We start from the raw sequence: 23,953 nt of genomic DNA on the forward strand, positions 1-23,953 counted from the left end.
ACATGACAACAACAGTCAGGGATGGGTTACACATGACAACAACAGTCAGGGACGGGTTACACATGACAACAACAGTCAGGGATGGGTTACACATGACAACAACAGCCAGGGATGGGTTACACATGACAACAGTCAGGGATGGGTTACACATGACAACAACATCAGTCAGGGATGGGTTACACATGACAACAACAGTCAGGGATGGGTTACACATGACAACAACAACAGTCAGGGATGGGTTACACATGACAACAACAGTCAGGGATGGGTTACACATGACAACAACAGTCAGGGATGGGTTACACATGATAACAGTCAGGGATGGGTTACACATGACAACAGCAACAACCAGGGATGGGTTACACATGACAACAACAACAGTCAGGGATGGGTTACACATGACAACAACAACAGTCAGGGATGGGTTACACATGACAACAGCAACAACCAGGGAATAGATAACCTATATGTTATACAGAGTCCTCTACTGTCCCTCTAGAAGAGGTAACCTATATGTTATACAGAGTCCTCTACTGTCCCTCTAGAAGAGGTAACCTATATGTTATACAGAGTCCTCTACTGTCCCTCTAGAAGAGCTATCCTATATGTCATACAACATAATCTCTTTTCTGCAGACATACTACTAAATCTTTAACGTTGTTTGTTTGAAAGCGATATGAGCCGAGTCAGAGTTCTCCCTTCACCGTGCGAATCATTTTTTTTTAATTAATATTCCACATTCCAGAGAGCTCAGTCTAAAACACCTGTTGATCCTGGAGTTTACATCAAAACTAGATTCTGACTGGTTTTCACTGGAATTCTAATTAGTCTCACACTGTGTACTGACTACCACGGCCTTTCAAAACTAAATGTGACGTTTATTTCTGGCAGAAATATCCTCGTCAAAACTACTTTTGAAACTACTTCCTTCAGTTGATTATTTCACAGCTTAAAAGGCTTTTCAAATGTTAGTTCTTCTGAAAATGAAATACTAAAATTGGGACGTGATCTGATTGCTGATTTGTGCTGTGATGCCGTCAAAGAAGCCGTGCAAACCAGTGAGGAAGGGTCACGTATCACTACGTCACTACGTCAGACCACAACCAAATACTCCACAACCTAGCAGTTACTCATATTCCAGTTTACAGTATCCTGGTCCCAGATCTGATCTCACTAGGCCTGGTCCCAGATCTGATCTCACTAGCCCTGGTCCCAGATCTGATCTCACTAGCCCTGGTCCCAGATCTGATCTGGGACCAGGGCAAGTTTACAACAAGTACATAAATTGAAGGTGGAAGCAATCATCTCAAGTTGTCCATTTGATTCATACAATAATCTCAAATTGCCCATTCGACAATCCCAAAAGAATTCAGTAGGATGCCATTGGAAGCAGCACTAGAGCCATGGTTGAGTGGGTAAAACTCCCAGTACAAGTCACATCTATCAGTCCCCACTAGAGACCAGGGTTCAATCCCCAGAACCACCTTTTCTAAACGAGTCCGACTGGAGACCAGGGTTCAATCCCTGGAACCACCTTTTCTAAACGAATCCGACTGGAGACCAGGGTTCAATCCCCAAAACCACCTTTTCCTCTCTTTCTGCCTCCAGCCAGCCTCCCCATCTGATTCCCATGTCGTCTCAATAAAGTGTCAAAACATCCCCAATTTTTTTTTAAATGAACAGAATCAGCACTGACCCATTGCCTTCAACGGTGGCCTCCTTGAGGTGAATGTAACAGGCAGGAAAGACCCCCTGGAACAGAAGGCGGGAGAGACAGGACACACGATAAATAGATTGATACAGGACAGGCGATGTGAAGCCTGAACTTGTTTTGACCTCAGCAGATCGGTCATTTCATTAAGGTTAAAATGACATCCTGAGTCCATTGCAATTTCAGAAGGGAAAGAAAAGGACACAAAAACACAGAGACAAAAATAATATTTGATTTGTTATCGACGTCGCACCATATTCAGATCAGAGTATATCACATTATGACTAACAAAAGACTGAGCTGAACTTGTTTACATTTTAGATGTTGGAATGACGCTCCAACACTCCGGAATAGACGAAGGGAACCGCTGGGATGAAACTAAACCGTTTTGAATGTTACAAAAATATATATCAACTCACTTTCTTGGACTTCCTCCTCAGCCTGTGACCTCTGTACCAGCCTGGAGGGGAAGACAACGGGACATATTACACGGAAAAAGGAAACCACACCGAGCATTAGCATCACGCAGAACTGTCTCCAAAACACAACGGTGGAGGGGGTCATGTCTGAAACATTCTGACAGGGAGCACAGATCACCTACGAGTTTAATGGAGACATTTAACCAAAACACCTGCGTCACTGAGAACGACAGAATCACCTGAAATTATCCTTGGTAACCCGATCAGGACTGTCGTCACTTAGTGTGCCTTCATAAATGTACAGTATACCTTCATATGTCTCTAGTATGTGGACTGTCAGCGTGTTCCTACCTTCATATGTCTCTAGTATGTGGACTGTCAGCGTGTTCCTACCTTCATATGTCTCTAGTATGTGGACTGTCAGTGTGTTCCTACCTTCATATGTCTCTAGTATGTGGACTGTCAGTGTGTTCATACCTTCATATGTCTCTAGTATGTGGACTGTCAGTGTGTTCCTACCTTCATATGTCTCTAGTATGTGGACTGTCAGTGTGTTCATACCTTCATATGTCTCTAGTATGTGGACTGTCAGTGTGTTCCTACCTTCATATGTCTCTAGTATGTGGACTGTCAGTGTGTTCCTACCTTCATATGTCTCTAGTATGTGGACTGGCAGTGTGTTCCTACCTTCATATGTCTCTAGTATGTGGACTGTCAGTGTGTTCATACCTTCATATGTCTCTAGTATGTGGACTGTCAGTGTGTTCCTACCTTCATATGTCTCTAGTATGTGGACTGTCAGCGTGTTCATACCTTCATATGTCTCTAGTATGTGGACTGTCAGTGTGTCCTACCTTCATATGTCTCTAGTATGTGGACTGTCAGTGTGTTCAAACCTTCATATGTCTCTAGTATGTGGACTGTGTCATCAGTGTGTTCCTACCTTCATATGTCTCTAGTATGTGGACTGTCAGTGTGTTCATACCTTCATATGTCTCTAGTATGTGGACTGTCAGTGTGTTCCTACCTTCATATGTCTCTAGTATGTGGACTGTCAGTGTGTTCCTACCTTCATATGTCTCTAGTATGTGGACTGTCAGTGTGTTCATACCTTCATATGTCTCTAGTATGTGGACTGTCAGCGTGTTCCTACCTTCATATGTCTCCAGTATGTGGACTGTCAGTGTGTTCCTACCTTCATATGTCTCTAGTATGTGGACTGTCAGTGTGTTCCTACCTTCATATGTCTCTAGTATGTGGACTGTCAGTGTGTTCCTACCTTCATATGTCTCTAGTATGTGGACTGTCAGTGTGTTACTACCTTCATATGTCTCTAGTATGTGGACTGTCAGCGTGTTCCTACCTTCATATGTCTCTAGTATGTGGACTGTCAGTGTGTTCATACCTTCATATGTCTCTAGTATGTGGACTGTCAGTGTGTTCCTACCTTCATATGTCTCTAGTATGTGGACTGTCAGTGTGTTCATACCTTCATATGTCTCTAGTATGTGGACTGTCAGCGTGTTCCTACCTTCATATGTCTCTAGTATGTGGACTGTCAGTGTGTTCATACCTTCATATGTCTCTAGTATGTGGACTGTCAGCGTGTTCCTACCTTCATATGTATCTAGTATGTGGACTGTCAGCGTGTTCCTACCTTCATATGTCTCTAGTATGTGGACTGTCAGTGTGTTCCTACCTTCATATGTCTCTAGTATGTGGACTGTCAGTGTGTTCCTACCTTCATATGTCTCTAGTATGTGGACTGTCAGTGTGTTACTACCTTCATATGTCTCTAGTATGTGGACTGTCAGCGTGTTACTACCTTCATATGTCTCTAGTATGTGGACTGTCAGTGTGTTCATACCTTCATATGTCTCTAGTATGTGGACTGTCAGTGTGTTACTACCTTCATATGTCTCTAGTATGTGGACTGTCAGCGTGTTCCTACCTTCATATGTCTCTAGTATGTGGACTGTGTCATCAGTGTGTTCCTACCTTCATATGTCTCTAGTATGTGGACTGTCAGTGTGTTCCTACCTTCATATGTCTCTAGTATGTGGACTGTCAGTGTGTTCCTACCTTCATATGTCTCTAGTATGTGGACTGTCAGCGTGTTCCTACCTTCATATGTCTCTAGTATGTGGACTGTCAGTGTGTTCCTACCTTCATATGTCTCTAGTATGTGGACTGTCAGTGTGTTCCTACCTTCATATGTCTCTAGTATGTGGACTGTCAGCGTGTTCCTACCTTCATATGTCTCTAGTATGTGGACTGTCAGTGTGTTCCTACCTTCATATGTCTCTAGTATGTGGACTGTCAGCGTGTTCCTACCTTCATATGTCTCTAGTATGTGGACTGTCAGTGTGTTCCTTCCTTCATATGTCTCTAGTATGTGGACTGTCAGTGTGTTCCTACCTTCATATGTCTCTAGTATGTGGACTGTCAGTGTGTTCCTACCTTCATATGTCTCTAGTATGTGGACTGTCAGTGTGTTCCTACCTTCATATGTCTCTAGTATGTGGACTGTCAGCGTGTTCCTACCTTCATATGTCTCTAGTATGTGGACTGTCAGTGTGTTCCTACCTTCATATGTCTCTAGTATGTGGACTGTCAGGGTGTTCCTACCTTCATATGTCTCTAGTATGTGGACTGTCAGTGTGTCCTACCTTCATATGTCTCTAGTATGTGGACTGTGTCATCAGTGTGTTCATACCTTCATATGTCTCTAGTATGTGGACTGTCAGTGTGTTCCTACCTTCATATGTCTCTAGTATGTGGACTGTCAGTGTGTTCCTACCTTCATATGTCTCTAGTATGTGGACTGTCAGGGTGTTCCTACCTTCATATGTCTCTAGTATGTGGACTGTGTCATCAGTGTGTTCCTACCTTCATATGTCTCTAGTATGTGGACTGTCAGCGTGTTCCTACCTTCATATGTCTCTAGTATGTGGACTGTCAGCGTGTTCCTACCTTCATATGTCTCTAGTATGTGGACTGTCAGCGTGTTCCTACCTTCATATGTCTCTAGTATGTGGACTGTGTCATCAGTGTTCATACCTTCATATGTCTCTAGTATGTGGACTGTCAGCGTGTTCCTACCTTCATATGTCTCTAGTATGTGGACTGTCAGCGTGTTCCTACCTTCATATGTCTCTAGTATGTGGACTGTCAGCGTGTTCCTACCTTCATATGTCTCTAGTATGTGGACTGTCAGCGTGTTCCTACCTTCATATGTCTCTAGTATGTGGACTGTCAGCGTGTTCCTACCTTCATATGTCTCTAGTATGTGGACTGTCAGCGTGTTCCTACCTTCATATGTCTCTAGTATGTGGACTGTCAGCGTGTTCATACCTTCATATGTCTCTAGTATGTGGACTGTCAGCGTGTTCCTACCTTCATATGTCTCTAGTATGTGGACTGTCAGCGTGTTCCTACCTTCATATGTCTCTAGTATGTGGACTGTCAGCGTGTTCCTACCTTCATATGTCTCTAGTATGTGGACTGTCAGCGTGTTCCTACCTTCATATGTCTCTAGTATGTGGACTGTCAGCGTGTTCCTACCTTCATATGTCTCTAGTATGTGGACTGTCAGCGTGTTCCTACCTTCATATGTCTCTAGTATGTGGACTGTCAGCGTGTTCCTACCTTCATATGTCTCTAGTATGTGGACTGTCAGCGTGTTCCTACCTTCATATGTCTCTAGTATGTGGACTGTCAGCGTGTTCCTACCTTCATATGTCTCTAGTATGTGGACTGTCAGCGTGTTCCTACCTTCATATGTCTCTAGTATGTGGACTGTCAGCGTGTTCCTACCTTCAAATGTCTCTAGTATGTGGACTGTCAGCGTGTTCCTACCTTCATATGTCTCTAGTATGTGGACTGTCAGCGTGTTCCTACCTTCATATGTCTCTAGTATGTGGACTGTCAGCGTGTTCATACCTTCATATGTCTCTAGTATGTGGACTGTCAGTGTGTTCCTACCTTCATATGTCTCTAGTATGTGGACTGTCAGTGTGTTCCTACCTTCATATGTCTCTAGTATGTGGACTGTCAGTGTGTTCATACCTTCAAATGTCTCTAGTATGTGGACTGTCAGTGTGTTCCTACCTTCATATGTCTCTAGTATGTGGACTGTCAGTGTGTTCCTACCTTCATATGTCTCTAGTATGTGGACTGTCAGCGTGTTCCTACCTTCATATGTCTCTAGTATGTGGACTGTCAGCGTGTTCCTACCTTCATATGTCTCTAGTATGTGGACTGTCAGCGTGTTCCTACCTTCATATGTCTCTAGTATGTGGACTGTCAGTGTGTTCATACCTTCATATGTCTCTAGTATGTGGACTGTCAGTGTGTTCCTACCTTCATATGTCTCTAGTATGTGGACTGTCAGGGTGTTCCTACCTTCATATGTCTCTAGTATGTGGACTGTCAGTGTGTTCCTACCTTCATATGTCTCTAGTATGTGGACTGTCAGTGTGTTCATACCTTCATATGTCTCTAGTATGTGGACTGTCAGTGTGTTCCTACCTTCATATGTCTCTAGTATGTGGACTGTCAGTGTGTTCCTACCTTCATATGTCTCTAGTATGTGGACTGTCAGGGTGTTCCTACCTTCATATGTCTCTAGTATGTGGACTGTCAGTGTGTTCCTACCTTCATATGTCTCTAGTATGTGGACTGTGTCATCAGTGTGTTCCTACCTTCATATGTCTCTAGTATGTGGACTGTCAGTGTGTTCCTACCTTCATATGTCTCTAGTATGTGGACTGTCAGTGTGTTCATAACTTCATATGTCTCTAGTATGTGGACTGTCAGTGTGTTCCTACCTTCATATGTCTCTAGTATGTGGACTGTCAGTGTGTTCATACCTTCATATGTCTCTAGTATGTGGACTGTCAGCGTGTTCCTACCTTCATATGTCTCTAGTATGTGGACTGTCAGCGTGTTCCTACCTTCATATGTCTCTAGTATGTGGACTGTCAGTGTGTTCCTACCTTCATATGTCTCTAGTATGTGGACTGTCAGTGTGTTCCTACCTTCATATGTCTCTAGTATGTGGACTGTCAGTGTGTTACTACCTTCATATGTCTCTAGTATGTGGACTGTCAGTGTGTTCCTACCTTCATATGTCTCTAGTATGTGGACTGTCAGTGTGTTCCTACCTTCATATGTCTCTAGTATGTGGACTGTCAGCGTGTTCCTACCTTCATATGTCTCTAGTATGTGGACTGTCAGTGTGTTCCTACCTTCATATGTCTCTAGTATGTGGACTGTCAGTGTGTTCCTACCTTCATATGTCTCTAGTATGTGGACTGTCAGTGTGTTCCTACCTTCATATGTCTCTAGTATGTGGACTGTCAGCGTGTTCCTACCTTCATATGTCTCTAGTATGTGGACTGTGTCATCAGTGTTCCTACCTTCATATGTCTCTAGTATGTGGACTGTCAGTGTGTTACTACCTTCATATGTCTCTAGTATGTGGACTGTCAGCGTGTTCCTACCTTCATATGTCTCTAGTATGTGGACTGTGTCATCAGTGTTCATACCTTCATATGTCTCTAGTATGTGGACTGTCAGTGTGTTACTACCTTCATATGTCTCTAGTATGTGGACTGTCAGTGTGTTCCTACCTTCATATGTCTCTAGTATGTGGACTGTGTCTCCAATCTGTAGCGACAGCTCCTCGTCTCCACGGACATCGTAATTGTAGATTGCTGAGGGGAGAGAAGAAGAGAAGAGGCTATTAAAAGGACAGGAAAAGGAAATAAGACATGTGTCTCCTGTGTGGCAGGATGGCTGTGTGGGTGTCATACTAAAAACATAGCGCCAGCCGAGCTCACAGAACACCCACACAGACTGACACATCGTATCGGCTGCAAACACAGTCATCAACAACCAAGACTACATATGTTCTACCCGCCACACACACACACACATATCTGCTGCAAACACAGTCATCAACAACCAAGACTACATATGTTCTACCCGCCACACACACACACACAGACACATATCTGCTGCAAACACAGTCATCAACAACCAAGACTACATATGTTCTACCCACCACACACACACACACACACACACACACACACACACACCACTTGCAATAAGGTTGGGGAGGACTCTACCTCTCCTCTCCTGCTGGGGGAAGGATACCATGCAGGGCCCCCCGGTCGATGGGACTACTTTACCAAGGTGAATGACAGCATAATTAAAAGGGCCTTGTCACCACGGGTATCCCTCCACCCCACCGGGGGGTATATTTAACAGAATTAACTTGTCCTCGTCCGTCTTACACCTCCCTCCATCTACTGGAGCAGACGCAATGAACGGAGACTCAAGCTCAGCCCAAATTGCACACTATTCCCTATGTAGTGCACTATCTCTGACCAGAGACCTATGGAGCTGGTCAAACGTAGTGCACTGGATAGGGAGAATAGGGTGCCATTTGAGACACTGGATAGGGAGAATAGGGTGCCATTTGAGACACTGGATAGGGAGAATAGGGTGCCATTTGGGACAGACACTGGATAGGGAGAATAGGGTGCCATTTGAGACACTGGATAGGGAGAACAGGGTGCCATTTGGGACACTGGATAGGGAGAATAGGGTGCCATTTGAGACACTGGATAGGGAGAATATGGTGCCATTTGGGACACTGGATAGGGAGAATAGGGTGCCATTTGGGACAGACACTGGATAGGGAGAACAGGGTGTCATTTGGGACACTGGATAGGGAGAATAGGGTGCCATTTGGGACACTGGATAGGGAGAACAGGGTGCCATTTGGGACACTGGATAGGGAGAATAGGGTGCCATTTGGGACACTGGATAGGGAGAATAGGGTGCCATTTGGGACACTGGATAGGGAGAATAGGGTGCCATTTGGGACACTGGATAGTGAGAACAGGGTGCCATTTGGGACACTGGATAGGGAGAACAGGGTGCCATTTGGGACACTGGATAGGGAGAACAGGGTGCCATTTGGGACACTGGATAGGGAGAATAGGGTGCCATTTGGGACACTGGATAGGGAGAATACGGTGCCATTTGGGACACTGGATAGGGAGAATAGGGTGCCATTTGGGACACTGGATAGTGAGAATAGGGTGCCATTTGGGACACTGGATAGGGAGAACAGGGTGCCATTTGGGACACTGGATAGGGAGAACAGGGTGCCATTTGGGACACTGGATAGTGAGAATAGGGTGCCATTTGGGACACTGGATAGGGAGAATAGGGTGCCATTTGGGACACTGGATAGGGAGAATAGGGTGCCATTTGGGACACTGGATAGGGAGAATAGGGTGCCATTTGAGACACTGGATAGGGAGAATATGGTGCTATGTGGGACACTGGATAGGGAGAAAAGGGTGCTATTTGGGACAGACACTGGATAGGGAGAATAGGGTGCCATTTGAGACACTGGATAGGGAGAATAGGGTGCTATGTGGGACACTGGATAGGGAGAATAGGGTGCCATTTGGGACACTAGATAGGGAGAACAGGGTGTCATTTGGGACACTAGATAGGGAGAACAGGGTGCCATTTGGGACACTGGATAGGGAGAATAGGGTGCCATTTGGGACACTGGATAGGGAGAATACGGTGCCATTTGGGACACTGGATAGGGAGAATAGGGTGCCATTTGGGACACTGGATAGTGAGAATAGGGTGCCATTTGGGACACTGGATAGGGAGAACAGGGTGCCATTTGGGACACTGGATAGGGAGAACAGGGTGCCATTTGGGACACTGGATAGTGAGAATAGGGTGCCATTTGGGACACTGGATAGGGAGAATAGGGTGCCATTTGGGACACTGGATAGGGAGAATAGGGTGCCATTTGGGACACTGGATAGGGAGAATAGGGTGCCATTTGAGACACTGGATAGGGAGAATATGGTGCTATGTGGGACACTGGATAGGGAGAAAAGGGTGCTATTTGGGACAGACACTGGATAGGGAGAATAGGGTGCCATTTGAGACACTGGATAGGGAGAATAGGGTGCTATGTGGGACACTGGATAGTGAGAATAGGGTGCTATTTGGGACACTGGATAGGGAGAATAGGGTGCTATTTGGGACACTGGATAGGGAGAATAGGGTGCCATTTGGGACACTGGAAAGGGAGAATAGGGTGCTATTTGGGACACTGGATAGGGAGAATAGGGTGCCATTTGGGACACTAGATAGGGAGAACAGGGTGTCATTTGGGACACTAGATAGGGAGAATAGGGTGCCATTTGAGACACTGGATAGGGAGAATAGGGTGCCATTTGGGACACTGGATAGGGAGAATAGTGTGCCATTTGAGACAGAGGCATGAAGGGATGAATTTCATTAGCAATCGCAACAAATAATCTGCTCAGACCTAAACTAGGATTTTAAAAAAGCAAGGCTTTAAATTCTCAGACAACCCAAAGATTCCTAGACGGCCTTCCAGACTCCCTCCACCTACCCCAAGGAAGTCAGGAGTAGAAAAACCTAGTTAACCACCTCACCCAGGGATCTGAATGGAAGCTTAATACCCTCAACGTCTAAAAACAAAACAGGTAATGATCTTCCTGGCAGACAGGAAATACCGGAGCCCTGAAGCTGGCAGACAGGAAATACCCGAGCCCTGAAGCTGGCAGACAGGAAATACCCGAGCCCTGTAGCTGGCAGACAGGAAATACCCGAGCCCTGAAGCTGGCAGACAGGAAATACCCGAGCCCTGAAGCTGGCAGACAGAACACTGTAAGTCTTCCGACCAGGAAGTCTCAAAGAGCCCTCACTGCTGCTCCATCGTCCTATTTTACAACCTGATTAAGGAGAATAAAAACTATTTTTTAATGTTTTGATACGGTCACAAAGCTAACGAAAAAGCATCCCCCACGTGAGGATTGCCTTCACTTCAGCAGGGATGAATTCATGAACTTATTTGACGATAAGATCCAGTTGGGAGGCGTTGAGTCCCAGGGTCCTCAGCTTGGTGATGAGCTTTCAGGTTACTACAGTGTTGAACGATGAGCTGTGCTCAATGAATAACATTCTCACATAGGTGTTCCTCTTGTCCAGCTGGGAAGGGGCAGTACACGTGCAATAGAGATTATGTCATCTGTGGATCTGTTGGGGCGGTATGCGAATTGGACTGGGTTCAGGGTGATGATGTGGATGTGAGCCTTGACCCGCCTTTCAAAACATTTTATGGCTACAGATTTGAGTGCCACAGAGTGAAAGTCATTGAGATATTACCTTGGTGTTTTTAGACACAGAGACTATTGGAGGACTGCAAAATGTATTTTTTTATGTTTTTGTTTTAAATGTACACCTTTTTGTAACTTGGCAAGTCCGTTAAGAACAAATTCTGGATTCGAACCAGGGACTGTAGTGACGCCTCTTGCACTGAGCTGCAGTGCCTTAGACCGCTGTGCCGCTCGGCAACCCTTGAAACATATGTATTACAGACTGAGTCAGGGAGAGTGTGACTGCGTGTGACTGCGTGAGCGTGATTGTGTGACTGCGTGTGACTGCGTGAGCGTGATTATGTGACTGCGTGTGACTGCGTGAGCGTGATTGTGTGACTGCGTGAGCGTGATTGTGTGACTGCGTGTGACTGCGTGTGACTGCGTGAGCGTGTGACTGCATGAGCGTGATTGTGTGACTGCGTGTGACTGCGTGAGCGTGTGACTGCGTGAGCGTGATTGTGTGACTGTGTGACTGTGTGACTGTGTGACTGCGTGAGCGTGATTGTGTGACTGTGTGATTGTGTGACTGTGTGATTGTGTGACTGTGTGATTGTGTGACTGTGTGATTGTGTGACTGTGTGATTGTGTGTTTGTGATTGTGTGACTGCGTGATTGTGTGACTGTGTGATTGTGTGACTGCGTGTGACTGTGTGATTGCGTATGCTGGTGTGACTGTGTGATTGTGTGATTGTGTGACTGTGTGGTGGTTGCAGTTGCGACCAGGAATCATTGGACTGGCCCTGAAATGATTTGTAACCAGTCCGGTATCAATCAATCAGCGACCTCCACATTATCCGGGAGGAGAGTTCCTGGAAATGTCATCAATCCCCTTCTGCCACCTGCCTCCATTCATTCCACACTTGTTTTCTCACAACAACAACAACGTGGCACCCTACTCCTTACATTGTTCACTACTTCCCTATAGGCCCTGGTCTAAAGTAGTGCACGACTACCCTATAGGCCCTGGTCTAAAGTAGTGCACGACTACCCTATATGCCCTGGTCTAAAGTAGTGCACGACTACCCTATAGGGCCCTGTTCTAAAGTAGTGCACTACTACCCTATAGACCCTGGTCTAAAGTAGTGCACTACTACCCTATAGACCCCTGTTCTAAAGTAGTGCACTACTACCCTATAGACCCTGGTCTAAAGTAGTGCACTACTACCCTATAGACCCTGGTCTAAAGTAGTGCACTACTACCCTATAGACCCTGGTCTAAAGTAGTGCACTACTACCCTATAGACCCTGGTCTAAAGTAGTGCACTACTACCCTATAAACCCTGGCCTAAAGTAGTGCACTACTACCCTAAAGGGCCCTGTTCTAAAGTAGTGCACTACTACCCTATAGACCCTGGCCTAAAGTAGTGCACTACTACCCTATAGGGCCCTGTTCTAAAGTAGTGTACTACTACCCTGTAGACCCTGGTCTTATGTAGTGCACTACTACCCTATAGATCCTGGTCTAAAGTAGTGCACTACTACCCTATAGACCCTGGTCTAAAATAGTGCACTACTACCCTATAGACCCTGGTCTAAAATAGTGCACTACTACCCTATAGATCCTGGTCTAAAGTAGTGCACTACTACCCTATAAACCCTGGTCTAAAGTAGTGCACTACTACCCTGTAGACCCTGGTCTTATGTAGTGCACTACTACCCTATAGATCCTGGTCTAAAGTAGTGCACTACTACCCTATAGACCCTGGTCTAAAATAGTGCACTACTACCCTATAGACCCTGGTCTAAAATAGTGCACTACTACCCTATAGACCCTGGTCTAAAGTAGTACACTACTACACAATAGACCGTAGTCTAAAGTAGTGCACTACTACCCTATAGACCCTGGTCTAAAGTAGTGCACTACTACCCTATAGACCCTGGTCTAAAGTAGTGCACTACTACCCTATAGACCCTGGTCTAAAGTAGTGCACTACTACCCTATAGACCCTGGTCTAAAGTAGTGCACTACTACCCTATAGACCCTGGTCTAAAGTAGTGCACTACTACCCTATAGACCCTGGTCTAAAGTAGTACACTACTACACTATAGACCGTAGTCTAAAGTAGTGCACTACTACCCTATAAACCCTGGTCTAAAGTAGTGCACTACTACCCTATAGACCCTGTTCTAAAGTAGTGCACTACTACCCTATAGACCCTGGTCTAAAGTAGTGCACTACTACCCTATAGACCCTGGTCTAAAGTAGTGCACTACTACCCTGTAGACCCTGGTCTAAAGTAGTGCACTACTACCCTATAGACCCCTGTTCTAAAGTAGTGCACTACTACCCTATAGACCCTGGTCTAAAGTAGTGCACTACTACCCTATAGACCCTGGTCTAAAGTAGTGCACTACTACCCTATAGACCCTGGCCTAAAGTAGTGCACTACTACCCTATAGACCCTGGTCTAAAGTAGTGCACTACTACCCTATAGACCCTGGTCTAAAGTAGTGCACTACTACCCTATAGACCCAGGTCTAAAGTAGTGCACTACTACCCTATAAACCCTGGCCTAAAGTAGTGCACTACTACCCTAAAGGGCCCTGTTCTAAAGTAGTGCACTACTACCCTATAGACCCTGGCCTAAAGTAGTGCACTACTACCCGATAGGGCCCTGTTCTAAAGTAGTGTACTACTACCCTGTAGACCCTGGTCTTATGTAGTGCACTACTACCCTATAGATCCTGGTCTAAAGTAGTGCACTACTACCCTATAGACCCTGGTCTAAAATAGTGCACTACTACCCTATAGACCCTGGTCTAAAATAGTGCACTACTACCCTATAGATCCTGGTCTAAAGTAGTGCACTACTACCCTATAAACCCTGGCCTAAAGTAGTGCACTACTACCCTATAGGGCCCTGGTCTAAAGTAGTGCACTACTACCCTATAGACCCTGGCCTAAAGTAGTGCACTACTACCCTGTAGACCCTGGTCTTATGTAGTGCACTACTACCCTATAGATCCTGGTCTAAAGTAGTGCACTACTACCCTATAGACCCTGGTCTAAAATAGTGCACTACTACCCTATAGACCCTGGTCTAAAATAGTGCACTACTACCCTATAGACCCTGGTCTAAAGTAGTACACTACTACACTATAGACCGTAGTCTAAAGTAGTGCACTACTACCCTATAGACCCTGGTCTAAAGTAGTGCACTACTACCCTATAGACCCTGGTCTAAAGTAGTGCACTACTACCCTATAGACCCTGGTCTAAAGTAGTACACTACTACACTATAGACCGTAGTCTAAAGTAGTGCACTACTACCCTATAAACCCTGGTCTAAAGTAGTGCACTACTACCCTATAGATCCTGGTCTAAAGTAGTGCACTACTACCCTATAGACCCTGGTCTAAAGTAGTACACTACTACACTATAGACCGTAGTCTAAAGTAATGCACTACTACCCTATAAACCCTGGTCTAAAGTAGTGCACTACTACCCTATAGACCCTGGTCTAAAGTAGTACACTACTACCCTATAGACCCTGGTCTAAAGTAGTACACTACTACACTATAGACCGTAGTCTAAAGTAGTGCACTACTACCCTATAAACCCTGGTCTAAAGTAGTGCACTACTACCCTATAGACCCTGGTCTAAAGTAGTACACTACTACACTATAGACCGTGGTCTAAAGTAGTGCACTACTACCCTATAGACCGTGGTCTAAAGTAGTGCACTACTACCCTATAGACCCTGGTCTAAAGTAGTGCACTACTACCCTATAGACCCTGGTCTAAAGTAGTGCACTACTACCCTATAGACCCTGGTCTAAAGTAGTGCACTACTACCCTATAGACCCTGGTCTAAAGTAGTGCACTATGTAGGGAATAGGGTGCCACTTAGAGCGAAGGGTTTGTTGTGTTTATTTCCCTTCCTGGAACAATTCAGCAGCGACCCCAGAGAACCTACCAGAACACAGCGGGAGAGAGAGACTGTGTTAGTGGTGCGTGGGTCAGCTGTCCAATAACCCGTCAACAACCTGATAATATAGAACATAGCTGTCCAATAACCTGATAATATAGAACATAGCTGTCTACTAACCTGATAATATAGAACATAGCTGTCTACTAACCTGATAATATAGAACATAGCTGTCCAATTACCCATCAACAACCTGATAATATAGAACATAGCTGTCTACTAACCTGATAATATAGAACATAGCTGTCTACTAACCTGATAATATAGAACATAGCTGTCTACTAACCTGATCATATAGAACATAGCTGTCTACTAACCTGATAATATAGAATATAGCTGTCTACTAACCTGATCATATAGAACATAGCTGTCTACTAACCTGATAATATAGAACATAGCTGTCCAATAACCTGATAATATAGAACATAGCTGTCCAACAACCTGATAATATAGAACATAGCTGTCCAATAACCTGATAATATAGAACATAGCTGTCCAACAACCTGATAATATAGAACATAGCTGTCCAATTACCCATCAACAACCTGATAATATAGAACATAGCTGTCTACTAACCTGATAATATAGAACATAGCTGTCTACTAACCTGATAATATAGAACATAGCTGTCTACTAACCTGATCATATAGAACATAGCTGTCTACTAACCTGATAATATAGAACATAGCTGTCCAATAACCTGATAATATAGAACATAGCTGTCCAACAACCTGATAATATAGAACATAGCTGTCCAATAACCTGATAATATAGAACATAGCTGTCCAATAACCTGATCATATAGAACATAGCTGTCCAATAACCCATCAACAACCTGATAATATAGAATATAGCTGTCCAATAACCCATCAACAACCTGACAATATAGCACATAGCTGTCTACTAACCTGATAATATAGAACATAGCTGTCCAATAACCCATCAACAACCTGATAATATAGAACATAGCTGTCTACTAACCTGATAATATAGAACATAGCTGTCCAATAACCTGATAATATAGAACATAGCTGTCCAATAACCTGATAATATAGAACATAGCTGTCTACTAACCTGATAATATAGAACATAGCTGTCTACTAACCTGATAATATAGAACATAGCTGTCTACTAACCTGATAATATAGAACATAGCTGTCTACTAACCTGATAATATAGAACATAGCTGTCTACTAACCTGATAATATAGAACATAGCTGTCTACTAACCTGATAATGTAGAACATAGCTGTCAACTAACCTGATAATATAGAATATAGCTGTCCAATAACCCATCAATAACCTGATAATATAGAACATAGCTGTCTACTAACCTGATAATATAGAACATAGCTGTCTACTAACCTGATAATATAGAACATAGCTGTCTACTAACCTGATAATATAGAACATAGCTGTCCAATAACCAGATAATATAGAACATAGCTGTCTACTAACCTGATAATATAGAACATAGCTGTCTACTAACCTGATAATATAGAACATAGCTGTCTACTAACCTGATAATGTAGAACATAGCTGTCTACTAACCTGATAATATAGAACATAGCTGTCTACTAACCTGATAATATAGAACATAGCTGTCTACTAACCTGATAATATAGAACATAGCTGTCTACTAACCTGATAATATAGAACATAGCTGTCCAATAACCCATCAACAACCTGATAATATAGAATATATCTGTCCAATAACCCATCAACAACCTGACAATATAGAACATAGCTGTCCAATAACCCATCAACAACCTGATAATATAGAACATAGCTGTCTACTAACCTGATAATATAGAACATAGCTGTCCAATAACCTGATAATATAGAACATAGCTGTCCAATAACCTGATAATATAGAACATAGCTGTCTACTAACCTGATAATATAGAACATAGCTGTCTACTAACCTGATAATATAGAACATAGCTGTCCAATAACCAGATAATATAGAACATAGCTGTCTACTAACCTGATAATATAGAACATAGCTGTCTACTAACCTGATCATATAGAACATAGCTGTCTACTAACCTGATAATGTAGAACATAGCTGTCTACTAACCTGATAATATAGAACATAGCTGTCTACTAACCTGATAATATAGAACATAGCTGTCTACTAACCTGATAATATAGAACATAGCTGTCTACTAACCTGATAATATAGAACATAGCTGTCCAATAACCCATCAACAACCTGATAATATAGAATATATCTGTCCAATAACCCATCAACAACCTGACAATATAGAACATAGCTGTCCAATAACCCATCAACAACCTGATAATATAGAACATAGCTGTCTACTAACCTGATAATATAGAACATAGCTGTCCAATAACCTGATAATATAGAACATAGCTGTCCAATAACCTGATAATATAGAACATAGCTGTCTACTAACCTGATAATATAGAACATAGCTGTCTACTAACCTGATAATATAGAACATAGCTGTCTACTAACCTGATAATATAGAACATAGCTGTCTACTAACCTGATAATATAGAACATAGCTGTCCAATAACCCATCAACAACCTGATAATATAGAACATAGCTGTCTACTAACCTGATAATATAGAACATAGCTGTCTACTAACCTGATCATATAGAACATAGCTGTCTACTAACCTGATAATATAGAACATAGCTGTCCAACAACCTGATAATATAGAACATAGCTGTCTACTAACCTGATAATATAGAACATAGCTGTCTACTAACCTGATAATATAGAACATAGCTGTCTACTAACCTGATAATATAGAACATAGCTGTCTACTAACCTGATAATATAGAACATATAGAACATAGCTGTCTACTAACCTGATAATATAGAACATAGCTGTCTACTAACCTGATCATATAGAACATAGCTGTCTACTAACCTGATCATATAGAACATAGCTGTCTACTAACCTGATAATATAGAACATAGCTGTCCAATAACCCATCAACAAACTCATAATATAGAACATAGCTGTCCAATAACCTGATAATATAGAATATAGCTGTCTACTAACCTGATAATATAGAACATAGCTGTCTACTAACCTGATAATATAGAACATAGCTGTCTACTAACCTGATAATATAGAACATAGCTGTCTACTAACCTGATAATATAGAACATAGCTGTCTACTAACCTGATAATATAGAACATAGCTGTCTACTAACCTGATAATATAGAACATATAGAACATAGCTGTCTACTAACCTGATAATATAGAACATAGCTGTCTACTAACCTGATCATATAGAACATAGCTGTCTACTAACCTGATCATATAGAACATAGCTGTCTACTAACCTGATAATATAAAACATAGCTGTCCAATAACCCATCAACAACCTGATAATATAGAACATAGCTGTCCAACAACCTGATAATATAGAACATAGCTGTCTACTAACCTGATAATATAGAACATAGCTGTCTACTAACCTGATAATATAGAACATAGCTGTCTACTAACCTGATCATATAGAACATAGCTGTCTACTAACCTGATAATATAGAACATAGCTGTCTACTAACCTGATAATATAGAACATAGCTGTCCAATAACCTGATAATATAGAACATAGCTGTCTACTAACCTGATAATATAGAACATAGCTGTCTACTAACCTGATAATATAGAACATAGCTGTCGACTAACCTGATAATATAGAACATAGCTGTCCAACAACCTGATAATATAGAACATAGCTGTCTACTAACCTGATAATATAGAACATAGCTGTCCAATAACCCATCAACAACCTGACAATATAGAACATAGCTGTCTACTAACCTGATAATATAGAACATAGCTGTCTACTAACCTGATAATATAGAACATAGCTGTCTACTAACCTGATAATATAGAACATAGCTGTCTACTAACCTGATAATATAGAACATAGCTGTCCAATAACCTGATAATATAGAATATAGCTGTCAACTAACCTGATAACATAGAACATAGCTGTCCAATAACCTGATAATATAGAACATAGCTGTCTACTAACCTGATAATATAGAACATAGCTGTCTACTAACCTGATAATATAGAACATAGCTGTCTACTAACCTGATAATATAGAACATAGCTGTCCAATAACCCATCAACAACCTGATAATATAGAACATAGCTGTCTACTAACCTGATAATATAGAACATAGCTGTCCAATAACCTGATAATATAGAACATAGCTGTCAACTAACCTGATAATATAGAACATAGCTGTCCAATTACCCATCAATAACCTGATAATATAGAACATAGCTGTCCAATTACCCATCAACAACCTGATAATATAGAACATAGCTGTCCAATAACCCATCAATAACCTGATAATATAGAACATAGCTGTCTACTAACCTGATAATATAGAACATAGCTGTCTACTAACCTGATAATGTAGAACATAGCTGTCTACTAACCTGATAATATAGAACATAGCTGTCTACTAACCTGATAATATAGAACATAGCTGTCTACTAACCTGATAATATAGAACATAGCTGTCCAATAACCCATCAACAACCTGATAATATAGAACATAGCTGTCCAATAACCCATCAACAACCTGATAATATAGAACATAGCTGTCCAATAACCCATCAACAACCTGATAATATAGAACATAGCTGTCCAACAACCTGATAATATAGAACATAGCTGTCTACTAACCTGATAATATAGAACATAGCTGTCTACTAACCTGATAATGTAGAACATAGCTGTCCAATTACCCATCAACAACCTGATAATATAGAACATAGCTGTCCAACAACCTGATAATATAGAACATAGCTGTCTACTAACCTGATAATATAGAACATAGCTGTCTACTAACCTGATAATGTAGAACATAGCTGTCCAATAACCCATCAACAACCTGATAATATAGAACATAGCTGTCCAATAACCCATCAACAACCTGATAATATAGAACATAGCTGTCCAACAACCTGATAATATAGAACATAGCTGTCTACTAACCTGATAATATAGAACATAGCTGTCTACTAACCTGATAATATAGAACATAGCTGTCTACTAACCTGATAATATAGAACATAGCTGTCTACTAACCTGATCATATAGAACATAGCTGTCCAATTACCCATCAACAACCTGATAATATAGAACATAGCTGTCCAATAACCCATCAATAACCTGATAATATAGAACATAGCTGTCTACTAACCTGATAATATAGAACATAGCTGTCCAATAACCCATCAACAACCTGATAATATAGAACATAGCTGTCCAATAACCCATCAACAACCTGATAATATAGAACATAGCTGTCCAATAACCTGATAATATAGAACATAGCTGTCTACTAACCTGATAATATAGAACACAGCTGTCCAATAACCCATCAACAACCTGATAATATAGAACATAGCTGTCCAATAACCCATCAACAACCTGATAATATAGAACATAGCTGTCCAATAACCTGATAATATAGAACATAGCTGTCTACTAACCTGATAATATAGAACATAGCTGTCCAATAACCTGATAATATAGAACATAGCTGTCTACTAACCTGATAATATAGAACATAGCTGTCCAATAACCTGATAATATAGAACATAGCTGTCTACTAACCTGATAATATAGAACATAGCTGTCTACTAACCTGATAATATAGAACATAGCTGTCTACTAACCTGATAATATAGAACATAGCTGTCCACTAACCTGATAATATAGAACATAGCTGTCCAATAACCTGATAATATAGAACATAGCTGTCTACTAACCTGATAATATAGAACATAGCTGTCTACTAACCTGATAATATAGAACATAGCTGTCTACTAACCTGATAATATAGAACATAGCTGTCTACTAACCTGATAATATAGAATATAGCTGTCTACTAACCTGATCATATAGAACATAGCTGTCTACTAACCTGATAATATAGAACATAGCTGTCCAATAACCTGATAATATAGAACATAGCTGTCCAACAACCTGATAATATAGAACATAGCTGTCCAATAACCTGATAATATAGAACATAGCTGTCCAACAACCTGATAATATAGAACATAGCTGTCCAATTACCCATCAACAACCTGATAATATAGAACATAGCTGTCTACTAACCTGATAATATAGAACATAGCTGTCTACTAACCTGATAATATAGAACATAGCTGTCTACTAACCTGATCATATAGAACATAGCTGTCTACTAACCTGATAATATAGAACATAGCTGTCCAATAACCTGATAATATAGAACATAGCTGTCCAACAACCTGATAATATAGAACATAGCTGTCCAATAACCTGATAATATAGAACATAGCTGTCCAATAACCTGATCATATAGAACATAGCTGTCCAATAACCCATCAACAACCTGATAATATAGAATATAGCTGTCCAATAACCCATCAACAACCTGACAATATAGCACATAGCTGTCTACTAACCTGATAATATAGAACATAGCTGTCCAATAACCCATCAACAACCTGATAATATAGAACATAGCTGTCTACTAACCTGATAATATAGAACATAGCTGTCCAATAACCTGATAATATAGAACATAGCTGTCCAATAACCTGATAATATAGAACATAGCTGTCTACTAACCTGATAATATAGAACATAGCTGTCTACTAACCTGATAATATAGAACATAGCTGTCTACTAACCTGATAATATAGAACATAGCTGTCTACTAACCTGATAATATAGAACATAGCTGTCTACTAACCTGATAATATAGAACATAGCTGTCTACTAACCTGATAATGTAGAACATAGCTGTCAACTAACCTGATAATATAGAATATAGCTGTCCAATAACCCATCAATAACCTGATAATATAGAACATAGCTGTCTACTAACCTGATAATATAGAACATAGCTGTCTACTAACCTGATAATATAGAACATAGCTGTCTACTAACCTGATAATATAGAACATAGCTGTCCAATAACCAGATAATATAGAACATAGCTGTCTACTAACCTGATAATATAGAACATAGCTGTCTACTAACCTGATAATATAGAACATAGCTGTCTACTAACCTGATAATGTAGAACATAGCTGTCTACTAACCTGATAATATAGAACATAGCTGTCTACTAACCTGATAATATAGAACATAGCTGTCTACTAACCTGATAATATAGAACATAGCTGTCTACTAACCTGATAATATAGAACATAGCTGTCCAATAACCCATCAACAACCTGATAATATAGAATATATCTGTCCAATAACCCATCAACAACCTGACAATATAGAACATAGCTGTCCAATAACCCATCAACAACCTGATAATATAGAACATAGCTGTCTACTAACCTGATAATATAGAACATAGCTGTCCAATAACCTGATAATATAGAACATAGCTGTCCAATAACCTGATAATATAGAACATAGCTGTCTACTAACCTGATAATATAGAACATAGCTGTCTACTAACCTGATAATATAGAACATAGCTGTCTACTAACCTGATAATATAGAACATAGCTGTCTACTAACCTGATAATATAGAACATAGCTGTCCAATAACCCATCAACAACCTGATAATATAGAACATAGCTGTCTACTAACCTGATCATATAGAACATAGCTGTCTACTAACCTGATAATATAGAACATAGCTGTCCAACAACCTGATAATATAGAACATAGCTGTCTACTAACCTGATAATATAGAACATAGCTGTCTACTAACCTGATAATATAGAACATAGCTGTCCAATAACCCATCAACAAATTCATAATATAGAACATAGCTGTCCAATAACCTGATAATATAGAATATAGCTGTCTACTAACCTGATAATATAGAACATAGCTGTCTACTAACCTGATAATATAGAACATAGCTGTCTACTAACCTGATAATATAGAACATAGCTGTCTACTAACCTGATAATATAGAACATAGCTGTCTACTAACCTGATAATATAGAACATAGCTGTCTACTAACCTGATAATATAGAACATATAGAACATAGCTGTCTACTAACCTGATAATATAGAACATAGCTGTCTACTAACCTGATCATATAGAACATAGCTGTCTACTAACCTGATCATATAGAACATAGCTGTCTACTAACCTGATAATATAAAACATAGCTGTCCAATAACCCATCAACAACCTGATAATATAGAACATAGCTGTCCAACAACCTGATAATATAGAACATAGCTGTCTACTAACCTGATAATATAGAACATAGCTGTCTACTAACCTGATAATATAGAACATAGCTGTCTACTAACCTGATCATATAGAACATAGCTGTCTACTAACCTGATAATATAGAACATAGCTGTCTACTAACCTGATAATATAGAACATAGCTGTCCAATAACCTGATAATATAGAACATAGCTGTCTACTAACCTGATAATATAGAACATAGCTGTCTACTAACCTGATAATATAGAACATAGCTGTCGACTAACCTGATAATATAGAACATAGCTGTCCAACAACCTGATAATATAGAACATAGCTGTCTACTAACCTGATAATATAGAACATAGCTGTCCAATAACCCATCAACAACCTGACAATATAGAACATAGCTGTCTACTAACCTGATAATATAGAACATAGCTGTCTACTA

The 23,953-nt window shown here is 41.0% G+C and overlaps 1 protein-coding gene across 2 annotated transcripts in view; it reads right to left on the minus strand.

Annotated features, from left to right (window-relative positions):
• Positions 1 to 23,953, minus strand: part of LOC135511554 (dedicator of cytokinesis protein 1-like) — a 136,582-nt gene that overhangs the window by 47,588 nt on the left and 65,041 nt on the right. For both annotated transcript variants that reach the window (XM_064933038.1, XM_064933039.1), the window contains exons 2-4: positions 7,764 to 7,847; positions 2,131 to 2,171; positions 1,697 to 1,752 (exon numbers count right to left, since the gene is read on the minus strand). In XM_064933038.1, the coding sequence (XP_064789110.1) occupies positions 1,697 to 1,752; positions 2,131 to 2,171; positions 7,764 to 7,847 (181 nt within the window). The remainder of the gene's footprint in view (positions 1 to 1,696; positions 1,753 to 2,130; positions 2,172 to 7,763; positions 7,848 to 23,953) is intronic.

This window comes from Oncorhynchus masou, chromosome 24 (genome assembly GCF_036934945.1).
Source record: "Oncorhynchus masou masou isolate Uvic2021 chromosome 24, UVic_Omas_1.1, whole genome shotgun sequence".
In the NCBI taxonomy this organism is placed as follows: Eukaryota; Metazoa; Chordata; class Actinopteri; order Salmoniformes; family Salmonidae; genus Oncorhynchus; species Oncorhynchus masou.